This window comes from Mus pahari, chromosome 2 (assembly GCF_900095145.1).
Source record: "Mus pahari chromosome 2, PAHARI_EIJ_v1.1, whole genome shotgun sequence".
Classification (NCBI taxonomy): domain Eukaryota; kingdom Metazoa; phylum Chordata; class Mammalia; order Rodentia; family Muridae; genus Mus; species Mus pahari.
In genome coordinates this window covers 67297280-67318705 of record NC_034591.1, presented here as the reverse complement: position 1 = coordinate 67318705, position 21426 = coordinate 67297280, and the positions used below count along the sequence as shown (strand labels likewise).

General features: G+C 49.8%; 1 protein-coding gene across 2 annotated transcripts; it reads right to left on the bottom strand.

Moving 5' to 3' along the window:
• Positions 1-4006: 4006 nt before the first annotated feature.
• On the bottom strand, positions 4007-20650 carry Znf775 (zinc finger protein 775). Of its 2 annotated transcripts, none has more exons than XM_021191063.1 (3): positions 20573-20650; positions 12316-12397; positions 4007-6319 (listed from the first exon to the last, which is right to left on the bottom strand). In XM_021191063.1, exons 2-3 carry the CDS (start codon positions 12344-12346, stop codon positions 4728-4730), a joined length of 1623 nt encoding a protein of 540 aa, XP_021046722.1. In that variant the 5' UTR covers positions 12347-12397; positions 20573-20650; the 3' UTR covers positions 4007-4727. The 2 variants fall into 2 exon arrangements, with proteins under 2 accessions (XP_021046722.1, XP_029391346.1); XM_029535486.1 differs by lacking the exon at positions 20573-20650 and adding an exon at positions 19685-19969.
• Positions 20651-21426: the final 776 nt, after the last annotated feature.

The window sequence follows — 21426 nt, the reverse complement described above, 5'->3', positions numbered from 1 at the left end:
AGAGAAACCCTGTCTCGAAAAACCAAAAAAAAAAAAAAAAAAAAAAGAGTCACGAAGCAGGTAGAGACCAACACAGGCCTTTGGATCCTTTCTGCAAGGGTGGAACAGCCAACTCAGCAAGGCCTGGTCAGGCCTTGTGCTGCATTCACCCTGAGGCCCACCAGACAAACAGGTGGCTCCAGAATATTCCTGAGGTTCCCACAGATCACTGTGCTGGGCATCCTGGAGGGCTGCCTGCACAGGGATAAATCTCCAGGACTTCTGTCTGTCTACTCTTTCCAAGAGGTCTTCCTATCTCCAGATATCAGGACACGGTCCCCACTACATCTCGTCAAATTGCCTGGCGCCATCCCCACCAAGTTGTAAATTTCCAAGAGCAGGGACTGTGTTTTAAGCATCCCCGGACCCCCTGAGTCTGTCGCGATGAGTCCTTTTCACTGTCTTTTCAGTGACTACCACAGGTTGACATGAACGCCTGATCTCTTCGTGGGCAGCCGTAGGGAGAAGAAGAGAATGGGGACCTGCAAGCTGAACTGCAGACCCAGCTACAACGTAGAGGGGTGTCAGGGGATGAGGGGACCTGGGCATAGATGTGAGGCTCTGTTTGTGAGATGTCATCTGATGTTCCAAAGTTCTTTCTTCACAATGAAAGTCCAAGACAAGACCTATAACATCAACCCAGCCAGACTTTTAAACGCACGGCAGATGAACTGAATGTGGAAAATTGGTTCATCCCAGCTACCGTTTAGAAACAATATGCCCCTCCATTCAGCAGTGATTCTCAACCTTCCTAAGGCTTCAACCCTTTAATACAGTTCATGGTGTGTAACTAAATGCTACGTCGTCATAACTGTAATTTCGCTATTGTTGTGAATCGTAACATAAATACCTGATATGCAGGATACCTGTTCTGTGCACCCAAAGGGGTCACGACCCACAGGATGAGAACTGCTGCTTCCATGGCACTGAAGGAGTAATATACTGGTGGAGTCATGTGATGGAGTCATGTGATGGCATGTTGGAGGCGGGGGGGGGGGCTTGTTGGGGAGGGGTTCCCATGAATGAATAGCTTCTCCCTGACTCTTTACTGTCATTCTCCTTCCTGGCTGCCTTAAGGTGAGAAGCCGCCTTTGCCAGACACTCCTACCACCATGATACTCTGTCTCACCTCAGGCCCAAAGAGACAGAGCCGGCAAGGGCCAAAACCCAACCATGCCCCTAGGACAGGACCGCCTTCGCTGTTCTCAGGTTCTCTTACAGCAAGAGGAAAGCTGAGCCACACAGCTCCTCATGGAGACTGCGCTCAACAGGGATGTCCTCCTCCCCCTTTCCATAGTGCAATTGCTCTTCAGGTAGCCACATTTGAAGCTTATTAGATTCGTAACAGCAACTTCCTCAGGAGTGCTTGCTGTGTGCTTCCCCTGCCACAGTCCCAAAGCCTCAACCCCAGAGCTGTGACTCCAACCTTGACAACAACAAAACCCCACCTTTTTCTAGATTTGGGCTATGGGCAAAGGATGGAGGAAGGAGTGGGAGAAAGCAAGGCATCTAGGCTTTTGCCAATAGAAGCATCATTACAACTAGGGTACATTATTGCCTCATGTAGCTGTTATATAAAATTCAAGTTGAAACTCAGGAACCGGGTGTGTGTGTGTGTGTGTGTGTACTTAGTTGCTTGTTTTTGAAAAGGGTCCCATATGGCCCAACTCTGCCAGCTTTTGCACCAAGCCTCTCTGAGCCAAGATCTGCTCTCTCTCTGTCCAGGTTGGTGCACCTGCTGGGCAGCTGCTCCCCAGGACTCTGTATCCTACCCCCACCTTCTCCCAATCAGCTTCCCATGGCAGATTGATCCTGGCCAGTGTACCCCGAACCCTTCCAAGGAGCCTGAAACCTGATCCCTTTGCTGTCAAACTTGATGTTTTTATTGCTTACCAAATGTCAATCTCTCTTCATGTACCATCCAACTTCAGGCTGCTCCTCACAGAAGGCAAGGGTTCCAGGATCCAGCCCCAACCAGCTGATGTGGCCACAGCGTCCCTGCAGGCTTGCACTCACTCACCTGGCAGAGGATGGGACAGGAACCCTTGGGGTCTTGTTTCCTTTCTCAGGGCTGGCTCCCGTGTGCCCCCCCCCTTGATCTCTGCAGTGCGGCACAGCGTCCCACATTGTAAACCTCTAGGACAAGTCCGACCTTGTCTTTGATTTTATGCCACCTCTTTGATATTCTCTGACCCACTTTATAAAGAAAGGGAATCAGAACTCAAGTTGACAGTTCTGTGTTTTCCTTTGAGGAGCCAACAGTCGTAACCACAGACCTGAGGCTGACAGGTGGCCTGGGCTTGCCACCAGTGTAGAACAGGACTTGGTGGACAAGTCCCACTACCAACCCGTTTTCCACCATGCCAACTGGCAAGGTCACTGTTAGCTCACATCACTGACCATGAGGAATTAAATGAGATAATGAACAAGAGAGCCTGGCCAACACAGCCAGCGCTGAAAGCCGTTTTTTTGAGAGCTGAGCATACAGATTATGACAAGTTTCACAGCATATGAAAATGATTCCCTAGGGAGTCCTTCAGTGAGGGCAGGGGCTGCGTCCTACCCATCTGGTACAAATCTTGGTACAGGTCTGTTAAGGAGCCAGTGCTTTGCAGACCCCATCTGATCAATATGTACAGAAACCATAATCCAGCCCTCTGTGGGATTTGACCCTGTCTGCCCTGTGACCCTGTGAGACAGTCACCACACAGGAAAAGTGAACAGTCATTCTCACCAACTTGCACAAGCAGGGGCTACAACTGGGCCTCGTTAACCCTGAATCCTACTGACGCGCCACTGTGATGTGACATTCAATGCGGGCCATTTGCAGGAGAGAACCTATTCCATTGAAGGATGGAGCATAGCTGATATCTTCCTGCACCACCCCTCGCCCACATGGTTCTCTAGGGAGCCAGTGTTTCTGCTGAGTCTACCCTGAGGCAATGGTTCTCTAACCCCAAATGGTGGTGCCCTGGGATGCCTTTCAGGAGTAGGCCATCTTTTCAGGCTCGACTCAGGATTTGCTAGATGACAAAGACGAAGAAGCCTGGAAGCATTACATCTGTTCTGATGTAATGCAAGACACTGGAATCCTCCTGGGAAGGGCAGTGCCGGCTGGGTAGGAAGGGCAAGGTAGTGCCAGGGAGGCAGGGAGAGGCTCCTTCTGGTGTGTGTGAGGGATATGGGGGAGGGCAGGGGGTAGGACAGGGAACTCTGCAGGCTCAGCTTCCTGTTGGCACTCGGAGCTGATCTGCACACCTCGCCCAGCGCAGGACTCAGCCCAGTTTAGAATCAAAGAATCTGACCAAGAGCGAGCAGCCCGGGCTTGATGCTAAGCTTCACTGCTGCTGTGCTTCTCGGGAGGAGGACGATGACTGCAAGGGTCTTGTTTGTCCTCCTGTCCTTTGATAACACCACAACTAAAGCATCTCCAAAATAAAAGGTTCAACTATTCTCCATTTAGTGGCGACCAGAAGCCAGACTGAATTCTGCACTTGGCGTCACCGGCCCCAGGACACCGGCAAGTGTGGTTCTTGCTCCTCCAGAAGTTTACTGGGTCTCACCTTCCTTCTGCTCCCGGGATACCCTGCCCTGGTACTCATCTCCTGGAAGGAGTATAGACCCAAGGTTACAGAGCCTAGGCTGGAGCCCTGGCTTCTGTCAGCACCAGCACATCAGCCACCCTTCTGTAGAGGGACATGAGAGGTGACTTCAGAGGGACAGAGTGGGGGACGGAGAATCAGTGAATGGGAAGAGATATGCAAGTGGCATGAAGGAGAGTGGAAGACAGAAAACCACCCTCCAGCCTGGGCAGCAGGTAGGAGTAGGGCACAGATGAACGGTAACAGCCCCACACCTGCCACACACACACACACACACACACACACACACACACACACACACACCTTATCCTAGGGAGCTCGCACACATGGGCTTGGGTAAGGATGAAAGAACAGTGACACCATATGGAATATTCAGTCCTTCATTTTTCTCCAATACCAGTAAGGGTAAGGACCCAAGGCAGTCACAAACACACACATACACTTGGCACAGACAGCCTGTTCTTGCATAGTCACTTCCCCAAGCAGCCAAGCTATGGATGACACCATCTGACTGCACCACACCCTCCAATCATCATACACACTGCCAATTAGGCCAGTCTGCTGTACCTAGTGCTCCAAGCAGCAAGATGCTCAGAGTCTGGGCCATCAAATGATCCAGCGTGGCTGCTTGGCACTGTCCTTGGAGCTGGGGAAATAATTACACCTTCTTAGCCACAGCCTTTGTTCTATTGATATCCTGGAGTCTGTGACCGTCTTTCCCATGGGGACCACCCCACTGACCATCTTGTAGCCTATGTGTCAGGCTAGTGCTACCACTGATCAGTCCCAGGTCATTTCACACACAGTGGCTTTTCTAGGACCCCCAACTGCTCCTCACAAGGTGCCTACGGCTGGGAGCCAATTCTGAATGGTACCCTAACAATCACAGTCCATCCTAAACACCCACAGCTTTGATCTCACCGCCCCTACGAGGCACTTTTTAGACTTCCTTTGAGATGCTTCTAGAATACCATTCTTAGGCCTCAGAACCTTGATGAGCCTAACTCGGGGAACATCCCCTGTTCCTGACATACACCCTACAGGCACACACTCCACCACCCACCACCATCAGTTGCACAGGGCACACTACAGCTCTTCCTCTGGGCCAGGGTGTGGTGCCTGAGCTCCACGATGGACACGCTGATGCTTGAGCAGATGCTGCTTTTGACGGAAGCCACGGCCACAGGCTGTGCACAGGTAGGGTCTCTCGCCTGTGTGGTTCCGCTGGTGTCGTGTGAGGTTAGGCTTCTGGCTAAAACAGCGACCGCAGTCTGGGCAGGCATAGGGCCTCTCGCCCGTGTGGATGCGCTGGTGGATGGTGAGTGCTGACCACCATGAGAAGCTCTTGCCGCACTCATTGCAGATGAACTGGCGCTGCTCGCTGGGCACAGCCAAGGTCTCACACTCCTGGCCACACAGCACTTCCTTAGCACCCTGGAGTCCCTGGGACTTCAAAACCACACTCTGGGCGATCTCAGCTTGTGACTCAGAGCCAGGCACACCATCCCGGACCACAGACTGCGAGCGCAGCAGCTCCGCAGCTGCGTGCACACGCTGGTGGGCTCGCAGTGCTGCACGGCTGGGGCAGCTCTGGCCACAGCTGGTGCACCTTGCGGCCTGGGCGCCAGGCAGGTGTGTGCGCAGGTGCTTGAGCAGGTGCTGCTTCTGGCGGAAGCTGCGTCCACAGTGCGAGCAAGGGTGCGGCCGCTCACCGGTGTGGTTGCGTAGGTGCCTCGTGAGGTTGGGCTTCTGGCTGAAGCGGCGGCCACACTCAGGGCACGCATAGGGCCGCTCACCTGTGTGGATGCGCTGATGGATGTTCAGCGATGACCACCACGTGAAGCTCTTACCGCAATCATTGCAGATGAACTGGCGCTGTTCACTGGGACCTAAGCGGCTGTGGGCTGTTGTCCGTACACCATGCTGGCCCCACCAACTCCGGCAGAGCCCCAGCCAGACCCACTCGGGATGCCCGCGTAGAGATCCTGGGCGCAGACGACAGGACCAGCGACGTGCAGCAGCATACCGGAACATCTCGTGGAAGTTGGCACGGGCACTCAGGCGGTTTCGGACATGTGTCCGCTGGTGGATGCGGAGGCCCACTTGATGCCGAAAGCAGCGCTCACATTCTGGACACGTGTGAGTGGCAGGCCGAGAGTGTGTCTTCTGGTGTTTGAGTAGGTGCTGTTTCTGACTGAAGCGCCTCGTGCACTCCGGGCAGCAGAAGGGTCTCTCGCCCGTATGGTGGCGCTGGTGGCGCACCAAGTTGGGCTTCTGGCTGAAGCTCTTGCCACACTTGCCACAGAGGTAGGGCTTCTCACCGGTGTGTGTGCGCTGGTGAATCTTCAGGGACGACCACCAGCTGAATCTCTTCCCACAATCCACGCACACAAACTGACCCCCGCCCGCAGAAAGTGAGGGGCTCAGAGGACCTGAAGCTGTCCCTGTAACTCGAGCAGCCAGTGGTGCATCCTGCTCAGGAAGTGGGGCCCACCGTGTACCCCCAGTCTCCTCTTGTGACCCCAGAGCCCAGGGCCTCCCCATGGTCTGGCAAGGAGGGAGGCCACTCTGTTGCTGAAATATGTTTTCCTTGTCCTTCTCTGGAAGCACGGCCTGAGATGCCACAGTCTGCAACAGCCCCTCTGGCTTCTCCTGCTTGATTCTTGCCAGCCCATCTCCTGCAGGGGCAAAGGGAGAAGTCAGAAGACATCACTCTGGAATGCCTGGAGAGGAAGAGGGCTGTGGACGGGTAGGGATAGCTGAAAGAATGAAAGGCAAGCAGCTTGAAATAAAGAGAAGAACGTGGCTAAGGAAGAACATGGGTAGGGAAAGACTTGAAGGATCCTATACAGACAGGCAGGATGTGGAGTGAGGAGGGAGCCCACGGGAGAGTAAACACAAGGGCATGGCTGGCTTGCCAAGGCTGTGGGCATGCATACGCTGACCTGCCTTCTCTACCCAAGGCCCAGAAGAGTCAGAGCCATTAAAGAAACCAAGCAGAGGTGCTTCCTGACTCGGGGAGAAAAGATGGCCAATGCTCAAAGTCACCACTTAACAAACAAACAAACAAACAAAAAACCTCCCTCCCCTCACCCCAGGTGTGTGGGGGGGGGGGACAGATGCAAGGTGAATATGTGGAGGCTAGAGAACAGCTCTGTGGTATTGACTTTCTCATTCCACAAGCAGGCTTTGGGGCTTGAGCTTGGGCTATCAGGTTTGCCCTTTAAGAACACCTCCTGAGCCGTCTCTCTATCCCAAAACTCACTGTTCTTTTTCTAAGAATTTGGAACTGGGTGCTTTCTAGGCAAAGGCATGCTCAGTCCCTCAGTGGTTAGGGGTACCACACCCTAAGTCACTAACCTTTCCTCTTCACTGGCAGGGCCCCTGCTCCTATACAGTAGGCACAGAGCAGGAACACCTCACTGGTAAGGACACACACACACACACACACACACACACACACGTGCGCACGCATTTAGCAAATTCATCAAGAGTAAGTAGGTAGGTAGGTAGGCCCCAAAGGCTCCAAATGGGAAAATGCATTCCGAGCCCTTTCAATAAAGGTAATCCACTAGAGCTTGGGGAAGCAGCTCCCAAACCATACCTTACACCCAAGCTCCTGGCAGTAAGAAGCCACAGTGAAGACCGCTTCAGAAAAGACAGTACGAGTGTGGTTCACTTTATATGAATATCAGAGCTGGTAAAAACTAATCTGTGAATCAGAAGCCACAACCATGGCTCATTACAGAGGCATGGGCTCTGAGGTTCTATTGGTGTCCCTTGATGTAGGTCCTGGCCACAACACTGGGTTTGCTCTGTAAGAATTCATGGAGCTTGTGACATGTGCACCTTTCTGTGTGTTGCACCAGTAAGATGCTCATGTCTGACAGAAAGGGGGCAGCGTGGAACAGTTATGAGCCTAGAGAAAGATTTGTGGACGAAAGACTTCAGCAGCAGCAGCAGCAGCAGCACAACCTCCCATTCAAAGGCGTAGAAAAGGGGTGTTAGTAACTCTAAAAACAAAGACTAGCAAACGTACAAAAGAATCCCCCAAATCCTAAAATGTCGTGTATAGCCTTCATATCACTAAATCTTTAAATATATAAAGTAATTAATTTTACCAGAAAATACTAACTAAAATTGATTCCAGAGTAGGTTAAAGGGGCTGAAGGGATGGCTCAGTGGTTAAGAATACTGGTTGCTCTTTCAGAGGACCTGGGTTCAGTTCCCAGCACCCACAAGGCATCCCCTGCAATTCCAGTCTCAGGAGATCTGATGTTCCCTTCTGGTATCTATGGGCACTGCATGCAGGCAAAACACACACACCCATACAAATAAAAACAGCCTAGCACAGCAGTGCACAGTTTTAATCCCAACACTTGGGAGGCTGAAGCGGGCAGAGCTCTGTGAGTTCGAGGCTACCCTGGCCTACATGGTGAGTTCTAGGACAGTCAGGGATATGTAGACCCTGTCCTTATTTTTTTTTTTAATGAAAATATGTTAAAAATAATTTTAAACAAAGTCATGTTTTTAAAAACAGATTGTATAAACATTTATAAGAGGCTAATGTGAAAGCTGAATTCTAGCACCAAACCGGATTATATACAACATGGCAGCATCAACTCATAAAAATTCAAAGGAAGGTTTGAGAGATGTTTCACAATTTAAGAGCATGTCCTGCTCTTCCCAGAGGACCTGAATTCAGCTCCCAGCACCCACATGGAGTGGCTCACAACCAGCTGTAACTCCAGCTCTCGGGGACCTGACATTGTCTTCTGTCTCTGTAGGACCCTGCACATGTGCAGCATACACTCACAGACACTCGCTCATCACTCATAAATAAAATATCTTTTAATTTGTAAGAAAGAACTATTCGCAGCTCTGGAACTGTTTAGTAACTGGGAGGGATGAGAAAGGCGGAGGAGAGAGGAGAGCATGAGAGCCGTCTATATGACAAGTGTGCAAGAATGGGGATAAGCAGGAAACTGGAGACTTACTGCTCCTAAAACAAACATCTGTAAAGCAAGTTCATCAGAATCAGAAATAATACAGCCTGGCAGGCATTTTTACCCCAGAAAAGCAATGATGGCTTGATATAATTCTTGAGATTATCTTATTAAAAGTAAAGAAATCATGTGGTGTTGTAGAGTGATTGCCTGGCAGCCATGAGGTCTGTAATCAATTCTCTAGCATAAAAAAAAAAAAAAAGTATCTCTTCTGTCATTCCCAACAGATGCAGAGTCATATGATAAAGACATCATTTCAGGAGGCAGGAGGATTAGCAGACTAAGAATATAGGGACATTCCAGCTAACAACAACAACAAAAAAATGTGTACTAAATTTATAGCAAGCATTCTATTCAATAGCAAAGGATAGAAGACAGTCTAAAGAACAGAATAAAGACACTTATCATTGATACTATTTAACCTTGTCCTTGGGGAATCTGCCAAAGGCTAGGGGGAAACACAAGAGAAAAAAAAAAAAAAAAAAACTCATGTGCTCAGGTGTGCCAGAGAATTCACTAACAAGTGGAAATACTATAGTTCAGCAAGACTGTCAGGCACAAAGTACTCAAAATCACTTTTTAAAGACTGACAGTAGCCATTATAAAAGAGCTGTGAACGCCTTAAAAGCCCGCAAACCTTCTGTGAGGAAAACTACTAAACTTTACTGAAGAGACAAAGAAGTTGTGCTATTAGTCTTAACTGTCACCTGGGAAGAAAGTGTTAATGAACAGCTACATAGCTCAAGTTGACCTGTGGGCATGTCTGTGGTGGGTTGTCCTGACTGTTAGCCGCAGTGTGCAGACCCACCCTGATGCTGGAGGCACCATTTCAGGACCTGGGCTCTGGATCGTAAAGAAAGCTGAGCAGCGGCAGCAGCAGCAGGCGGATTGGGCCCCTTTTACTCTCTCTGTGCTCTGGAACATGATGTGACATGATGTGACATCATGACCAGCTGACTGGCATCCTGCCATGACTGCCCCTGATGACTGCCCCGACACTGTAAGTCATATAAGCCGTTTCTTCTCTATATTGCTATGCTCAGGGTATTTTATCACAGCAAAAGAAGTGAAACTAATAAAGAACCCCAGGACAAATATATTCCAAAATGAAAAGGCAAATAATATTTAAATTCAGTGTAATCCCATTTAAGTTAGCTTATAAAACATGTACTGTATATAATTTGATAAGAAAGTCCTTAAAAGGAAAAACTTGGCTCATACAATATTAAAAGTTAAACTGCTACCACAGAATGTTAACACTGATGGAAGCCTAAAGGCTGGCAAGTAGGCAAAGCAGCAGGAACTTATTCCTTAAAAGTAGGAATCAAGAATGGCAGCTTCTTCAAAAGACGCTTCAGCAATGGATTAAAGAGCTGAGCGTGAGTGTATCATATAATCCAGCAATCAGTGTTGTAAGTATTGACCCAAAAACAATTCCAAACAAGATGCCCTTGGAGGAATGGGCAAACGGGGAGTGGGAGGGGAACAGGAGTGGATACTGCTATATGCATAAGGAGTGATACTTAGTAATAAAAAGAAATCCACTATCAGGAAAGATGGGGGTCTGGGGAAACCTAAATGTACATTGCTAAGTGAAAGAAGCCAACCTGGAAAGGCCACAGGCTGTGTAGTTCCAACTCCACATCATTCTGGAAAAGGCACCCGACATAAAGAGGGAACTGGTCATTCAGGTGGGGTGGGGGAGGATCAGTTGGGTGCTGTATTTGGGGTCAATGACACTACTCGATACCAAACCCATTAGAAAGTCTGGCTCCAAGGGTTAGCCCGAGTCTACACTATGGGCTTTGGGTAGTTACTACCCAGTATTGGCTCACTGATCATACTTCACTAAAGTAAAATGTCAACAGGAGAAAAGGGGCCTTCACTCTGTAGTTTTTCTGTTATCTGCTCTGAAACTAAAGTCCATTTAGGTGAGGAGATGCTTGAGCGAAACCCTGCTGTGCTGAGGCTGCTCCATCACAAATCTGGCGAGCTGATGCCGCTGGACCAGGCACCGCAGCAAAAGACAAGCGGCTGATGGAACTGAAGAGTGTGACGCACGGCTCGTGGTGGCACTGCCAGTCCAGGGTGGAAGACTGACCTCTGTCTTAGTGTCAGCTGACTTTCTGTGGGAGTTTGAATGAGAATGGCCTCCAGAGGGCCTTATGTTTGAATACTTAGCCCTCAGCTGGGAGAGGGAAGTATGACCTCACTGACAGAAGCGTGTCACTGGGGATGGGCTTTGATGTTTCAAAAGACTTGTGCCCCCCCTCTTTCTCTCTCTCTCTCTCTCTCTCTCTCTCTCTCTCTCTCTCTCTCTCTCTCTCTCTCTCTGTGTGTGTGTGTGTGTGTGTCCTCAAGGTGTGTGTCCTCAGCTGTCCCTTCACTCCACCATTATAGATTCAAATCCTCTGAAACCATAAACCAAATTAAATGCTTCGTCTTATAAGTTGCCTCGGTCATGGTGTTTCATCACAGAAACTGAAAAGTAACTAAGACATTTTATTTCAGGGGAAAATACTTATGATAGATTCCTGATGCATAAGGTTAATAAATTTCAGTTCCAAACAAATTTTGGTCTTCCCTGTGTTTGCTCATGAGAATTCATTTTAATAAAGCCATGCTTTAGGAGGAAAGTAGTGACTTCAATTATATATTGTCAGGACTTGAATGTCCAAGTGTAATGAGTTGAATTGATTACAGGACTGTCACCTGACCTGCACTGAAACCTGGACGTAGGAAGCATTTGGTACCAAGTATACAGTCTGGCAGTGAATCTGAGGTTTATTCGATGAGAAGAGACCACTGTCCCTGATTGACATGCTGCCAATTAGCCCAAAGACCCCCATGTTTAATGCCTTGCCTGGTTAAACTTGGCTTTGACATCCAACCAGGAAGATGACCCTGGGCAGAGCTCTTCTCCATCTGCCCATTGAAGAGTAGAGAGGAGTGTAGACATCCCAGGCCCCGGCAGGTCCTACAGCTAGGAAAGGGGGTGTGCTTGAACCTCGGCCTGCCCAGAGGCCCACTGCCTTGGGCTCAGATGTGAGAAAAGCCTCTGGACTATAGGTACTTGTCCCCATTCGTTATGACAAAATGATGTTCTCTGTTGCCATGACAGGACTGCTACTAAGGGATGAGAGGGCCATTCGCAGGAGGGGGCTGCTGCGGGCCTGCAGAGGGCTCCTAACAAGAGCACACAACCAGGTAGGAAATTTTTCCACTCCAGGCAGCACATGCCTGGGCATCCCTAGGCTGCTGCTGTTTGTCATCATAGCAGCCTACAGAGAGATGAAGACCTTGAACTCTGAGTGACCTCGGGACCTATAGAACTCTGGATTCAGTAAACACCAGCATCCATCCCTTAGCCAGTCATCCTAACCAGAGAGCTCATTCTCCAAATCTGACCAGCCAGACACTTCAAGCCCCAGTTCCAGCACCAAAAGCACACCCGATTTTACCTGGCCTTCTGCATAGCTCTACAGCCTGGCTTTGCCTTCATTTTTCTCCCAACATTAATGTCCTTGTTTTATTCTCTGGGTGACCTTCAAAGTTCTGGTACCCACAGTGAAATTCTACATCCCAGAAGATACTAGTGGAGGACATCAACTTATGTTTGGCTCCAAGGAGGGCAAGGGGTCTCAAATGGGGAGGCTGACTCCTCTTACCTGAGATGCTGCCAGCCAGGCCGCTCTCCATCCCTGCGGGCCTCCTACTGCATCAGTGCTGGTGAGATCTCAGCCCTGCCACCTGGGCGGTAAGATGGGAGAAAAGAGAAAGAATGGCTAATGAATGGCACATGGTCCAAACCATTTCCCCAGCCCCTGTCTCCCATCTCATAGCCCAGGGTTTCTTTTCGGGGGGGGGGGGGGTTTGTTTGTTTGGGGGTTTTTTTTTTAGAGTTTTTAAAGGTTTTTTTTTTTTTTTTTTTTTTTTTGCAGCCAGGGTTTTTTTTTGGGGGGGGGGGGGTATTTGTTTTTTGTTTGTTTGTTTGTTTTTTGAGTCCTATCCACTCCCTCAGGTAAAAATGTGCAGATGGGAAGGTTACATGGGCATAATTCTCATGTACAAAGAGAAACTGGGCCCCTCAGAGGCCGTGGTGTGCAGACACACAAAAATGGCTAAATGGCTGAACTGGATAAACATCAAAGTCTCCTAACCCCCACACTACAGCGTCAAGGCTGACACCCTCAGCATGGGTAGAGAGTGTATGAGGAGCATGCCACCCGAGAACCAGGTACATCAGGTAAGGATAGATATGGGGGAACCTGTTAAAGAAGACACCTGGAGGTGTCCACGTAGCAGAGCGCTTACCATGTGCAAGGCCTGGAACTCAACCCCCAGCACTGTCACCAAACTACAGCAACGCCTGGAAGGCAGATGTTCTCCCACATGTCCTAAGTCAGTGGGACACTCTCCCAACGCCCCAGAATAAACCCCTGCAGGACATCTCACTGCCGCTGCTGCCGCTGCAGCTGTCACTGCCACTGAGGCCAGCAATGCCATGAAGGGCATGCTAGCTCACACTCCCTAGTTCACGATGAACATTCCCAACTGCTTCCCTTCATACCTGGGTATGGCTTCAGGCAGACCGTGTGGCTGCTTGGATACCCCAGCCTGACCCGAGCTACTCTGCTCATCCCTACCATCCCTACCTGCCATCTCACTCTCGTTTCCTTCTTCTGCTTAAGTGTCAGCTTACCAGAGTAGCTGGCTTACCCTGGAACCTCCGTGGCCAAGCTAACTCCCCTCACAGTCCTTTTCACCACCACCCTCTTATCTTCAGGAGAGTGGGAGGCAGTGTCTTGTGTAGCCCAGGCTAGACACTTACTGGTTTGAGCATTTCCAACACTTACTGGTTTGAGCATTTCCAAACACTCTGTCTGCCTTTGAGCTGTGGCTCACAGGTGGGCTCATGCTCACCCCAGAGACATGACTCTCTCCTAAGATTGGAGTCTGGCTTCACCCACTAATACCACCTTAATACAAGCAGGGGCTGTGTATTTAGCTGTCGTATGGAAACTCAAAGCCGACTTCACTCTGGCCCTAGACAGGGGCTTCTTGGTTGGGTTATCTTTAACTAGAAAACCAAGTCTGGGCCCTAGAGCCCTGAATAAAAACTAGCCCTTGGTTTGATAATCCCCAGGCCACCCACCTTCCTGAGTCTGCTTTGGGAATACTTATCCAGGCTAGAAACCTGTGCCCTGACTGGAAAGACAAGCCCCAGCTGTGGGGAGGGAGGAGGCACCTTCTTTCTTTTCCTCAGAACATTTCCTTTAGGAACTTGCAGTTGCTAAGCTCTGGCTCTGTCCTCTCTAAACAGCTGCAGATCTTTTCAAAACTAAATAAGCCTCTTGCCAGCTTGACAACCCACTGATGTCTTCCTCGGGCGTCTGGAAGCCATCCACTGGAGACATGAACAGGAAGGAAGCCCACGGCCCCCTCTTCCAGGGAAGGTGGATACCTCCCTCTAGCAGGTTGGCTGGAATAGAAACTTTTCTGTTATAAAAATAGGATGTTTATTTTTAATTTGATAAGGGCAATTATCTAACAGATGGTAATCCAATGACCAGGCAAATTCATAATAAGCTGCATGTGCCATCCTCCTGCCTGGGGACCATCCATGATTTGTTGTGAGAGCATGTGTGTGCAGTGGGACGCATCTGCCTGGGCTGTACCCAAGGCTGGAGTTCCACTGCCTGGTAATGTCACCATTCTTACTAATATTTATTCAATGAACAAAACAAACCTCTGCCTTCTACCCCTGTGGAGATCTCTTCTGTGGAGGCAGCAGATTTTGGCTGCAGCTGTTTCCCCCATGAGGGTCTGGGAAGAACTGCCACTGTGCATCCTCCTAGACACTGAGACCCACTGGTGGGCAGAGGCTGGGGAGTAGCAGGAAGTAAAGGCAATCTCTACCTGGAGATGCATCTGGGGACTGGAGCTCTCTCTTGCCTCCACCCACTGCCTTCAGCTCCCTCTTTGTGTGTTTCTGCACCCCACACGTTGGGGACCATCTCAAGAGGCCTTGAGAACTGCAAACTGAGAGGTCACCTAGCCATGGGGAACCTCGGAGTGAGTATGGATCAAAAATGCAGGACAAGGTTAGAGGGTCAGGTCTCATCTATGCCACACAGGCCAGGCCCTAAGCCACCCAGTCAGAGCCCCACCTTACCTACTCTGGCTTCTCAGAACTCATTCAAAAGCGGCACCAGGAGGACTTTGGTTCCTGGTGACCCAGCCTGTGTACCACCTTAATATATGTCTGTTCAGGCCACACCAGGCAGGGGAAAAGCAACTCTTCTGGGGTCTCAGCAGTGACAAATGTAGGAACAGAAGGAAGGAGACCCACACATATTCAAAGGAGAAAAATAAGGGGGGAGGGAGATACGGAAAAGACAGATGGGGGAGGGAGGCCATGGTTTTTGAGACCTACTTCCTGTATGCTCTGATGTTCCATGTCTGCAGAACAGCCTAGGAAAAGCAAGCCCAAGGCAGGCCCTGCACATGGGCACTCCTCTCAGGTCCTCCGTGCCACCACAGACCCTTCCTTACCAAGTGTGTGTCTCATTCCATCTATTATTCTACCAAGCCACTTACCTTTCTCATAACCCACCTGACACACCAGACAGCTGACAAGAGTGAGTAGGTGAGCTGACTGTCCACCTAGCAGAACACAGAAGCTACGGGACAGGCACACACACACACACACACACACACACACACACACACACACGAGAAAGGACACAGCACAGGTTGGTCTATCACACGGAGCCTGAGCCCTGGTCTTGACGCTCTCTTCCTTCCACCCCCTCACGAGGACCATAAGGACAGAACACATACAGGATAAAGCCCTGGTCACCTCCATCTTCCTGTGGCCTGCTCAAGCCTAGATTCCCACACTGGGTCAGGGTGCAGGTTGGAAATGAACTCCCCTGATGGGAAGTTCCCCAACCACCAGCTGTTCTGCCAACTGCAGAAACACGAAGAGGGGAGTGTGGCCTGCAGCAGGCGGTGGGGCCCGGGACTGGGGCGATAACAGGGGACGTTACTGTCAGCATAGACTGAAGGGCAGAAATAGGAATAAGGCGAGGCCAAGTGCCGGGGACCAGCAAGCACCTCAGGGGCCTGTCAGGTCTCCTCACTCACCCCTTCCACAGTTCAGGACCCTGCCCAGGAACAGTTGAAAAGTGAATGGTACCTCACATCTCCTTCGTCAGCAGAAAAGCAGGACTTCCAATGTCGGAAGCCCAGTCACTGGCTTTTCTCAGCCCAGAAGTCCCACAGAGTCTTCGTCCTGTTGAGCTCTTATGTGTACCAAAGACCCTTTACCTTCCCAGGAGACCCAGACAGGAGAGGCTGCCTCGGAGCCTTCCCCACCTGCCACCTTCCCCCTCTACCCTGCTTCCTTTTCTAACAGACACGTCTTTCCTAGAACTCACTAACCCTACCTCTCCTCAGAGCACCCCACCAGTGACAGCCTTCTGCTCGCTTTCCCCGCCTGCCTGCCTGCCTGCCTGCCTGCCTGCCTGCCTGCCTGCCTGCCTCACCAGGAAATTGCCAGAGCGCTGGGACAACATCTGCATTGGGACAGATGAGAACAACATCAGTATCTCTGTGTGCCACAGGGCTCTTAGATCTCCCCTTGGGTAAGAGGAGGTTCATCACCCACATCTCTTCTTGACTGAGGAAGGGGTAAGGGCTTCCTTGAACAGCTTGACAGTGGCCTGGGGAAAGAATGAGTGGTCACAGGAACAAGGAGAATGTCACCAGCTGCTGAACACTGACAAAGTATCAAGCACTCAGCACGCGAAACCCATCACATCATCACTTAGCAAAGGAAACCCTGCCTCCGAGAGACTCGGTCATTGCTCACGGTCCCGGATATGGTGGTACCGGAATGGGCTGGGGCAGCCTTGCCCCTAGCGGAGTACTCTCTGTAACTGTGTAGCCCCCAAGAGAAGGCATGAGACTTGGAGGACAACCCTAAACTCCCAGTCCCTCATCTTCAGGAGTTTGGTGTCTACGCCCAAATATGTTCTTTAAATTCAAATAACCTGGAGATGACCCAGCCCTCCAGAGGTTCAATTCCCAGCACCCACATGGCAGCTAACAACCACCAAACAACAAACTCCAGTTTCAGGGACTCTGACACTCTCATACATGCAAGCAAAACATTAATACAAATAAAATAAAAATAAGCAAAATCATTTTTAAAAGACAACAAAAACATTCTTAAATTCAAATAAATTAACTTTAGAACTCAGTCTCTCAATGACATTGGTCATGTGTGAGTCAAAGGCCACATGTGGTCATCCCACTGTGACTAACAGCCAAGGCCACTCCTGTCTTCCAGGAGCTCTAGGAAGGCAGAGCTCTGCCCTGCTGGAACCCTGACACAAAAGAGCCTTCACAGGCACTGAAATGACTGGCCAATTAAACTGAAGACTTAAAAGCTGTCACTCCTCTGGCCCCAGGCCTTTGTCACTAACAACAAATTTACTCTGCCTTGGAAAAGATTTCATTCAAACATGACCAAAGGCAACCAGGAACCTGAGAAAACACAAGTAAATGCACACAGAGGCAATGCCTCCTATCCAAACTAGCTAAGGAAACAGAAGTTCAAAGACACAGAAGGGAGGTCCAAGGGGATACCTGCCACACCGCACAACAGCCTGAGTGCTCGCTCGCTCGCTCGCAGTGTGCTTCCCAGATTCAGCTAGTCATGGCCAACTTCACGTACATAAGACGTTTTGAGAGAACCAAGAACCTCATGACATTTATTTTAGTACACTGTCATAACTATTATATTGAATCATTAATTGACCTTACCCTCTGTTTCATTTATAAATTAAACTGTCAGATGTGTGTGCTGGAAAAGACTGAATATGGTCCAATATTAGCTGCAGTTTCAAACAACCACTGGGAGTCAGGCAACACTGGGACAAACAATATTGTCCCTCAGACAAGCAGAGGACTGGAGGGCTATACATATAAACACAGAGGAACGCATCTTAAACCCAAGGCATAGGGGATGGGGAGGCGACTCAGACACTGAGAGCTCTTGCAGGGAATGGGGTTCAGTTCTCAGTACCCACACGATGACTGGTAATCACATGTAACTCCTGGGACTAGACCTGACCCCCTCTTCTGATCCATAGGCACTGCATGTATGTGGTGCACAGACATACACATAGGCAAAGCACTTAAACACATGAAGTTAACATAAGTCTCTTTTAAAAAGATACATCTCTGACAGTATACAAGCATGCCAGTGTGAGGCACATCAGCGCAACTCTCTACTCTGTCCACGTGTGACAACAGAAACTGAATCAGTCATGAGAGACATCTTCTCAAAGCTGAATGGAGTCATACATTCATGTAACCCAAGTTTTCAGTAAACAAGAGCCCCAGGAGTTCAAGTCCAGCCTAAGCTACATATCAAGTTCAACACTAGCCTGGGCCACATGAATCTCTATCTTAAAAAAAAAAAAAAAAAAAAAAAAAAGCCTTCGACTATCCAGAGCCATATTAACACAGCTATTCACTCCAAATACCAGAACTTGGGGAGGCAGGCACAGAAGCTGTGCAGACTTAGGGGACATAAAAATTAGACTGTGCCCAGCAGCCCACGCAGTGTGAGACCCTCTAGGGCCTAGTCCACACAGAAGCAGAAGGCCCTTTGCCCTCTACCAACTTAGGCGAGCTGCGTCACCCCAAGTCTGAATCACCGGCCCAAGCTTCTCCCTTGAGCCCACACCCAAGGCCAGCACAGTTCTCCCAGGCCTTCACATCACACCTAGAATGGTGTCCTGGGCCACCTGTCACCAATTCCGCGTCCAGATCTCACCATTTCTCACCTAAATGATTTCAAAAAACAAAGCAAAACAAAAAGCTTAATGCAGCATTTCTCAGCCTGGGAAACACGAACCCCTTCAGGGGTCGAATGACCCTTTAATGCAGCATTTCTCAACCTGGGAAACACGAACCCCTTCAGGGGTCGAATGACCCTTTCAACACAGGTTGCCTAAAACCATATCGGAAAACATAGATATTTACATTATAATTCATAACAGTAGCAAAATTACAGTTATGTAAAATTACAATGAAAATAATTTTATGGTTGGGGTCACCACAGCATGAGGAACTGTATTAAATGGTCACATCATTTGAAAGGTTGAGAGTCACTGGCTTAGTGGGTAAAAGTGTTATGACATGCAAGCCAGCTGACCTAAGCTTGATACCCGGAATCTATGTAATCCACATGGTAGAGAGAACCAACTTCCAAACATTGTGTCCTCTGGTCCCCCCCCCCCNTCTCCCTGTCTCTCTGTCTCTCTCTCACACACACATTCAATGAATGAATGAATAATAGTTTTAAAGTTTTACTGTTTTTCTTGGGCCCTCCAAATCCATCTGCCACCAGAACCAAAACTGATTTTTCTTCTTTCTTCCTTTCTTTCTTTTTCTTCCTTTCTTTCTTTTCTCTTCTTTCTTTCTTTCTCTCTCTCTCTCTCTCTCTCTCTCTCTCTCTCTCTCTCTCTCTTTCTTTCTTTCTTTCTTTCTTTCCTTCCCTTTCTCCCCAAGACAGGGTTTCTTTGTAGCCCTGACTGTCCTGAACTCAGTCTATAGGCCAGGCTGGCCTTGAATTCAAACATCTGCCTGCCTCTGCCTCCTGAATACTGGGATTAAGGGTGTGGCCCATCACCACCCAGCTCCAAACTAATTTTTCTAAAACTGCAATTTTGATATTTTACTCCTTTAACATACTTCAAGAGCTCCCCAACACTTGGAAATTTAGACCAAAATGTCTTGGCAAGGCCATTCAAAATATAGTCTTTGGTTAGCTTTCCCCATTGTCCCCAGTTTATCACCCAATATCTAGATCTGTTATGTTCTCACACACCTGCATACCTATAACTTGTCTGTCTTGCAGTGATCTTGCCCATATACCCCCTCCCTGGTCCAAATCAGGGGTCACTTTGCCAGAGACAGACATCTTTGGGAAACTCAAAACTACTGTCGTGCTATGTGTACCTGTTGGGTAGCTGTCATCATCCATGTTTTCTGTTACCACCAGACGACCAACCGCATCCTAATACAGGATGCCTCTATCCCTAGCACACAGTCCAGACCCCAGCCTTGTAAACCATTACAAAATACGGTTATGAGGGCTCATTTACATAAACGTCAGCCACAACTGATTGGTAGAAGCACAGAATCATGGAGTCTCGGAACTGACAGGACACAAATGCTATGGGATGTTTTCATGTTATTGCTTAACACAGCTAAAACCCAAAAACAAACAAATAAAAATGCAGAGCCTGTCGCTTGCCTTCAACCTCAGGTGACCACACCCAACTTCCCACTGCTGCTAGAGACCATTCGGACTCTGTGTCGCCAGACACCACACCCACTGAGACTGCTGCGGTCATTTTACTTGAAAGAAGTAAAATGTTGTAACTTCTGCGTGCTTTCCTTTGGCTTGTTCTCCATCTCCATCCTCATCCCGGCTCGCGGAATCGCTTGTAGCCAACACTGAGATTGCTGTCCCTAGAAGCTCTTCTACACGGGAGCAGACACAGATAGGGAGCTCAGAACAACCAGATGGCTCAGGAGGTCCTCTCGGCTCTTCAACGGTCCTACCCTCCTGACCTTACTGCCCTGGCCTGTTGCCCTCCCAGCCAACCTCAGGTCCCTCCCAACTGAGCAAGGAAGGGTGGTGGTGGTGCAGAATATTGGGGCCCAGAGCTGAGGTGCACGCGGGACTCGGGGCACCTCAAGGCCCGGGACCCATCCTTCCTCTACAGCCCGGGACGGCGGAGCAGCACGAGAACAGTGTCCCGGCGCTGGTCCGTCCCTGCACCGCCCCTCCCCGCCAGAATTGCACAGGACTCGGAGGGAGGGGGCCTGAGAAATAAATACCTTTGACTTTGTGGCTAAGGTTAACGGGAACGGCTACCCAAGGGGCGACTTGGGTACCGGGTTCCGGGCCATGGCCAGTCCCGGGGCAGAAGGGCGCGTGTGATTGGCTGTTCGCCTTGCACCGCCCCGCTGCGGATTGGCTGCACGGCTCAGATGACACTCCCGGCCCTATTGGAGCGGCCCGCGGGGCGGCCCCTTTGTTCTCCGGAGCCAATAGCCAGGGTCTGACCTCGCCTGCGGCCGCGCGTCCCTAAGCATAGAATGGGTGAGCTGAACACTGCTGGGGTTCAGAGGTGGCCCCCGATGCTCTGTGCCCCGCGACAGCGCCTTGTTGCTGTGCCCGTCCACCGGGTGCCTCCGATTTGCCCACCTCTGAGCGCTTTGCCTCCCGCACAAGCGCGTGTTGACATCTGAACTCGCTGCATAGGTGCGGGGTACCGCGGTAGTGAGGTGCCATTAGGTGTCCTTGCTTGAAACCATCGCGGGCCACATAGAACACACCACTCTTAGGACCCCTCTGGAGAGTATATCTACTTATTGTGGCTCTTTTTCTTTACTCCCTGAAGGCTATGTTTAGGTGGCATTGCTCACACTTCCCTGTTGCACACTGCAGGGCTCTTTTGCCTTGTGAGGGTACAGTGAGCCATCTCCAGCCAGCACGTCAGCAGACCACACTGAGTCATGATAAATGTTTGGAGCTGTTTGCGAGTGGCTTTGGAAACCATTGCATTCAGGGAGCTTTTTCTAGCTGAGAAAACAGGTCTGAAGAGGTTACCTAACCGCATCTAATTTAACTAGCACTAAGGTTCCGTTGAGTGAAATATCTTCTAGCTGCTAACCAGGTCCAACTGCCA

Excerpts from the sequence above, each read along its gene's own strand:
- Znf775 (XM_021191063.1), bottom strand. The coding sequence starts at position 12,346 with ATGGAGAGCGGCCTGGCTGGCAGCATCTCAG. Across the intron at positions 6,320-12,315 it reads CCTGGCTGGCAGCATCTCAG|GAGATGGGCTGGCAAGAATC; the intron begins GTAAGAGGAGTC and ends TTGCCCCTGCAG.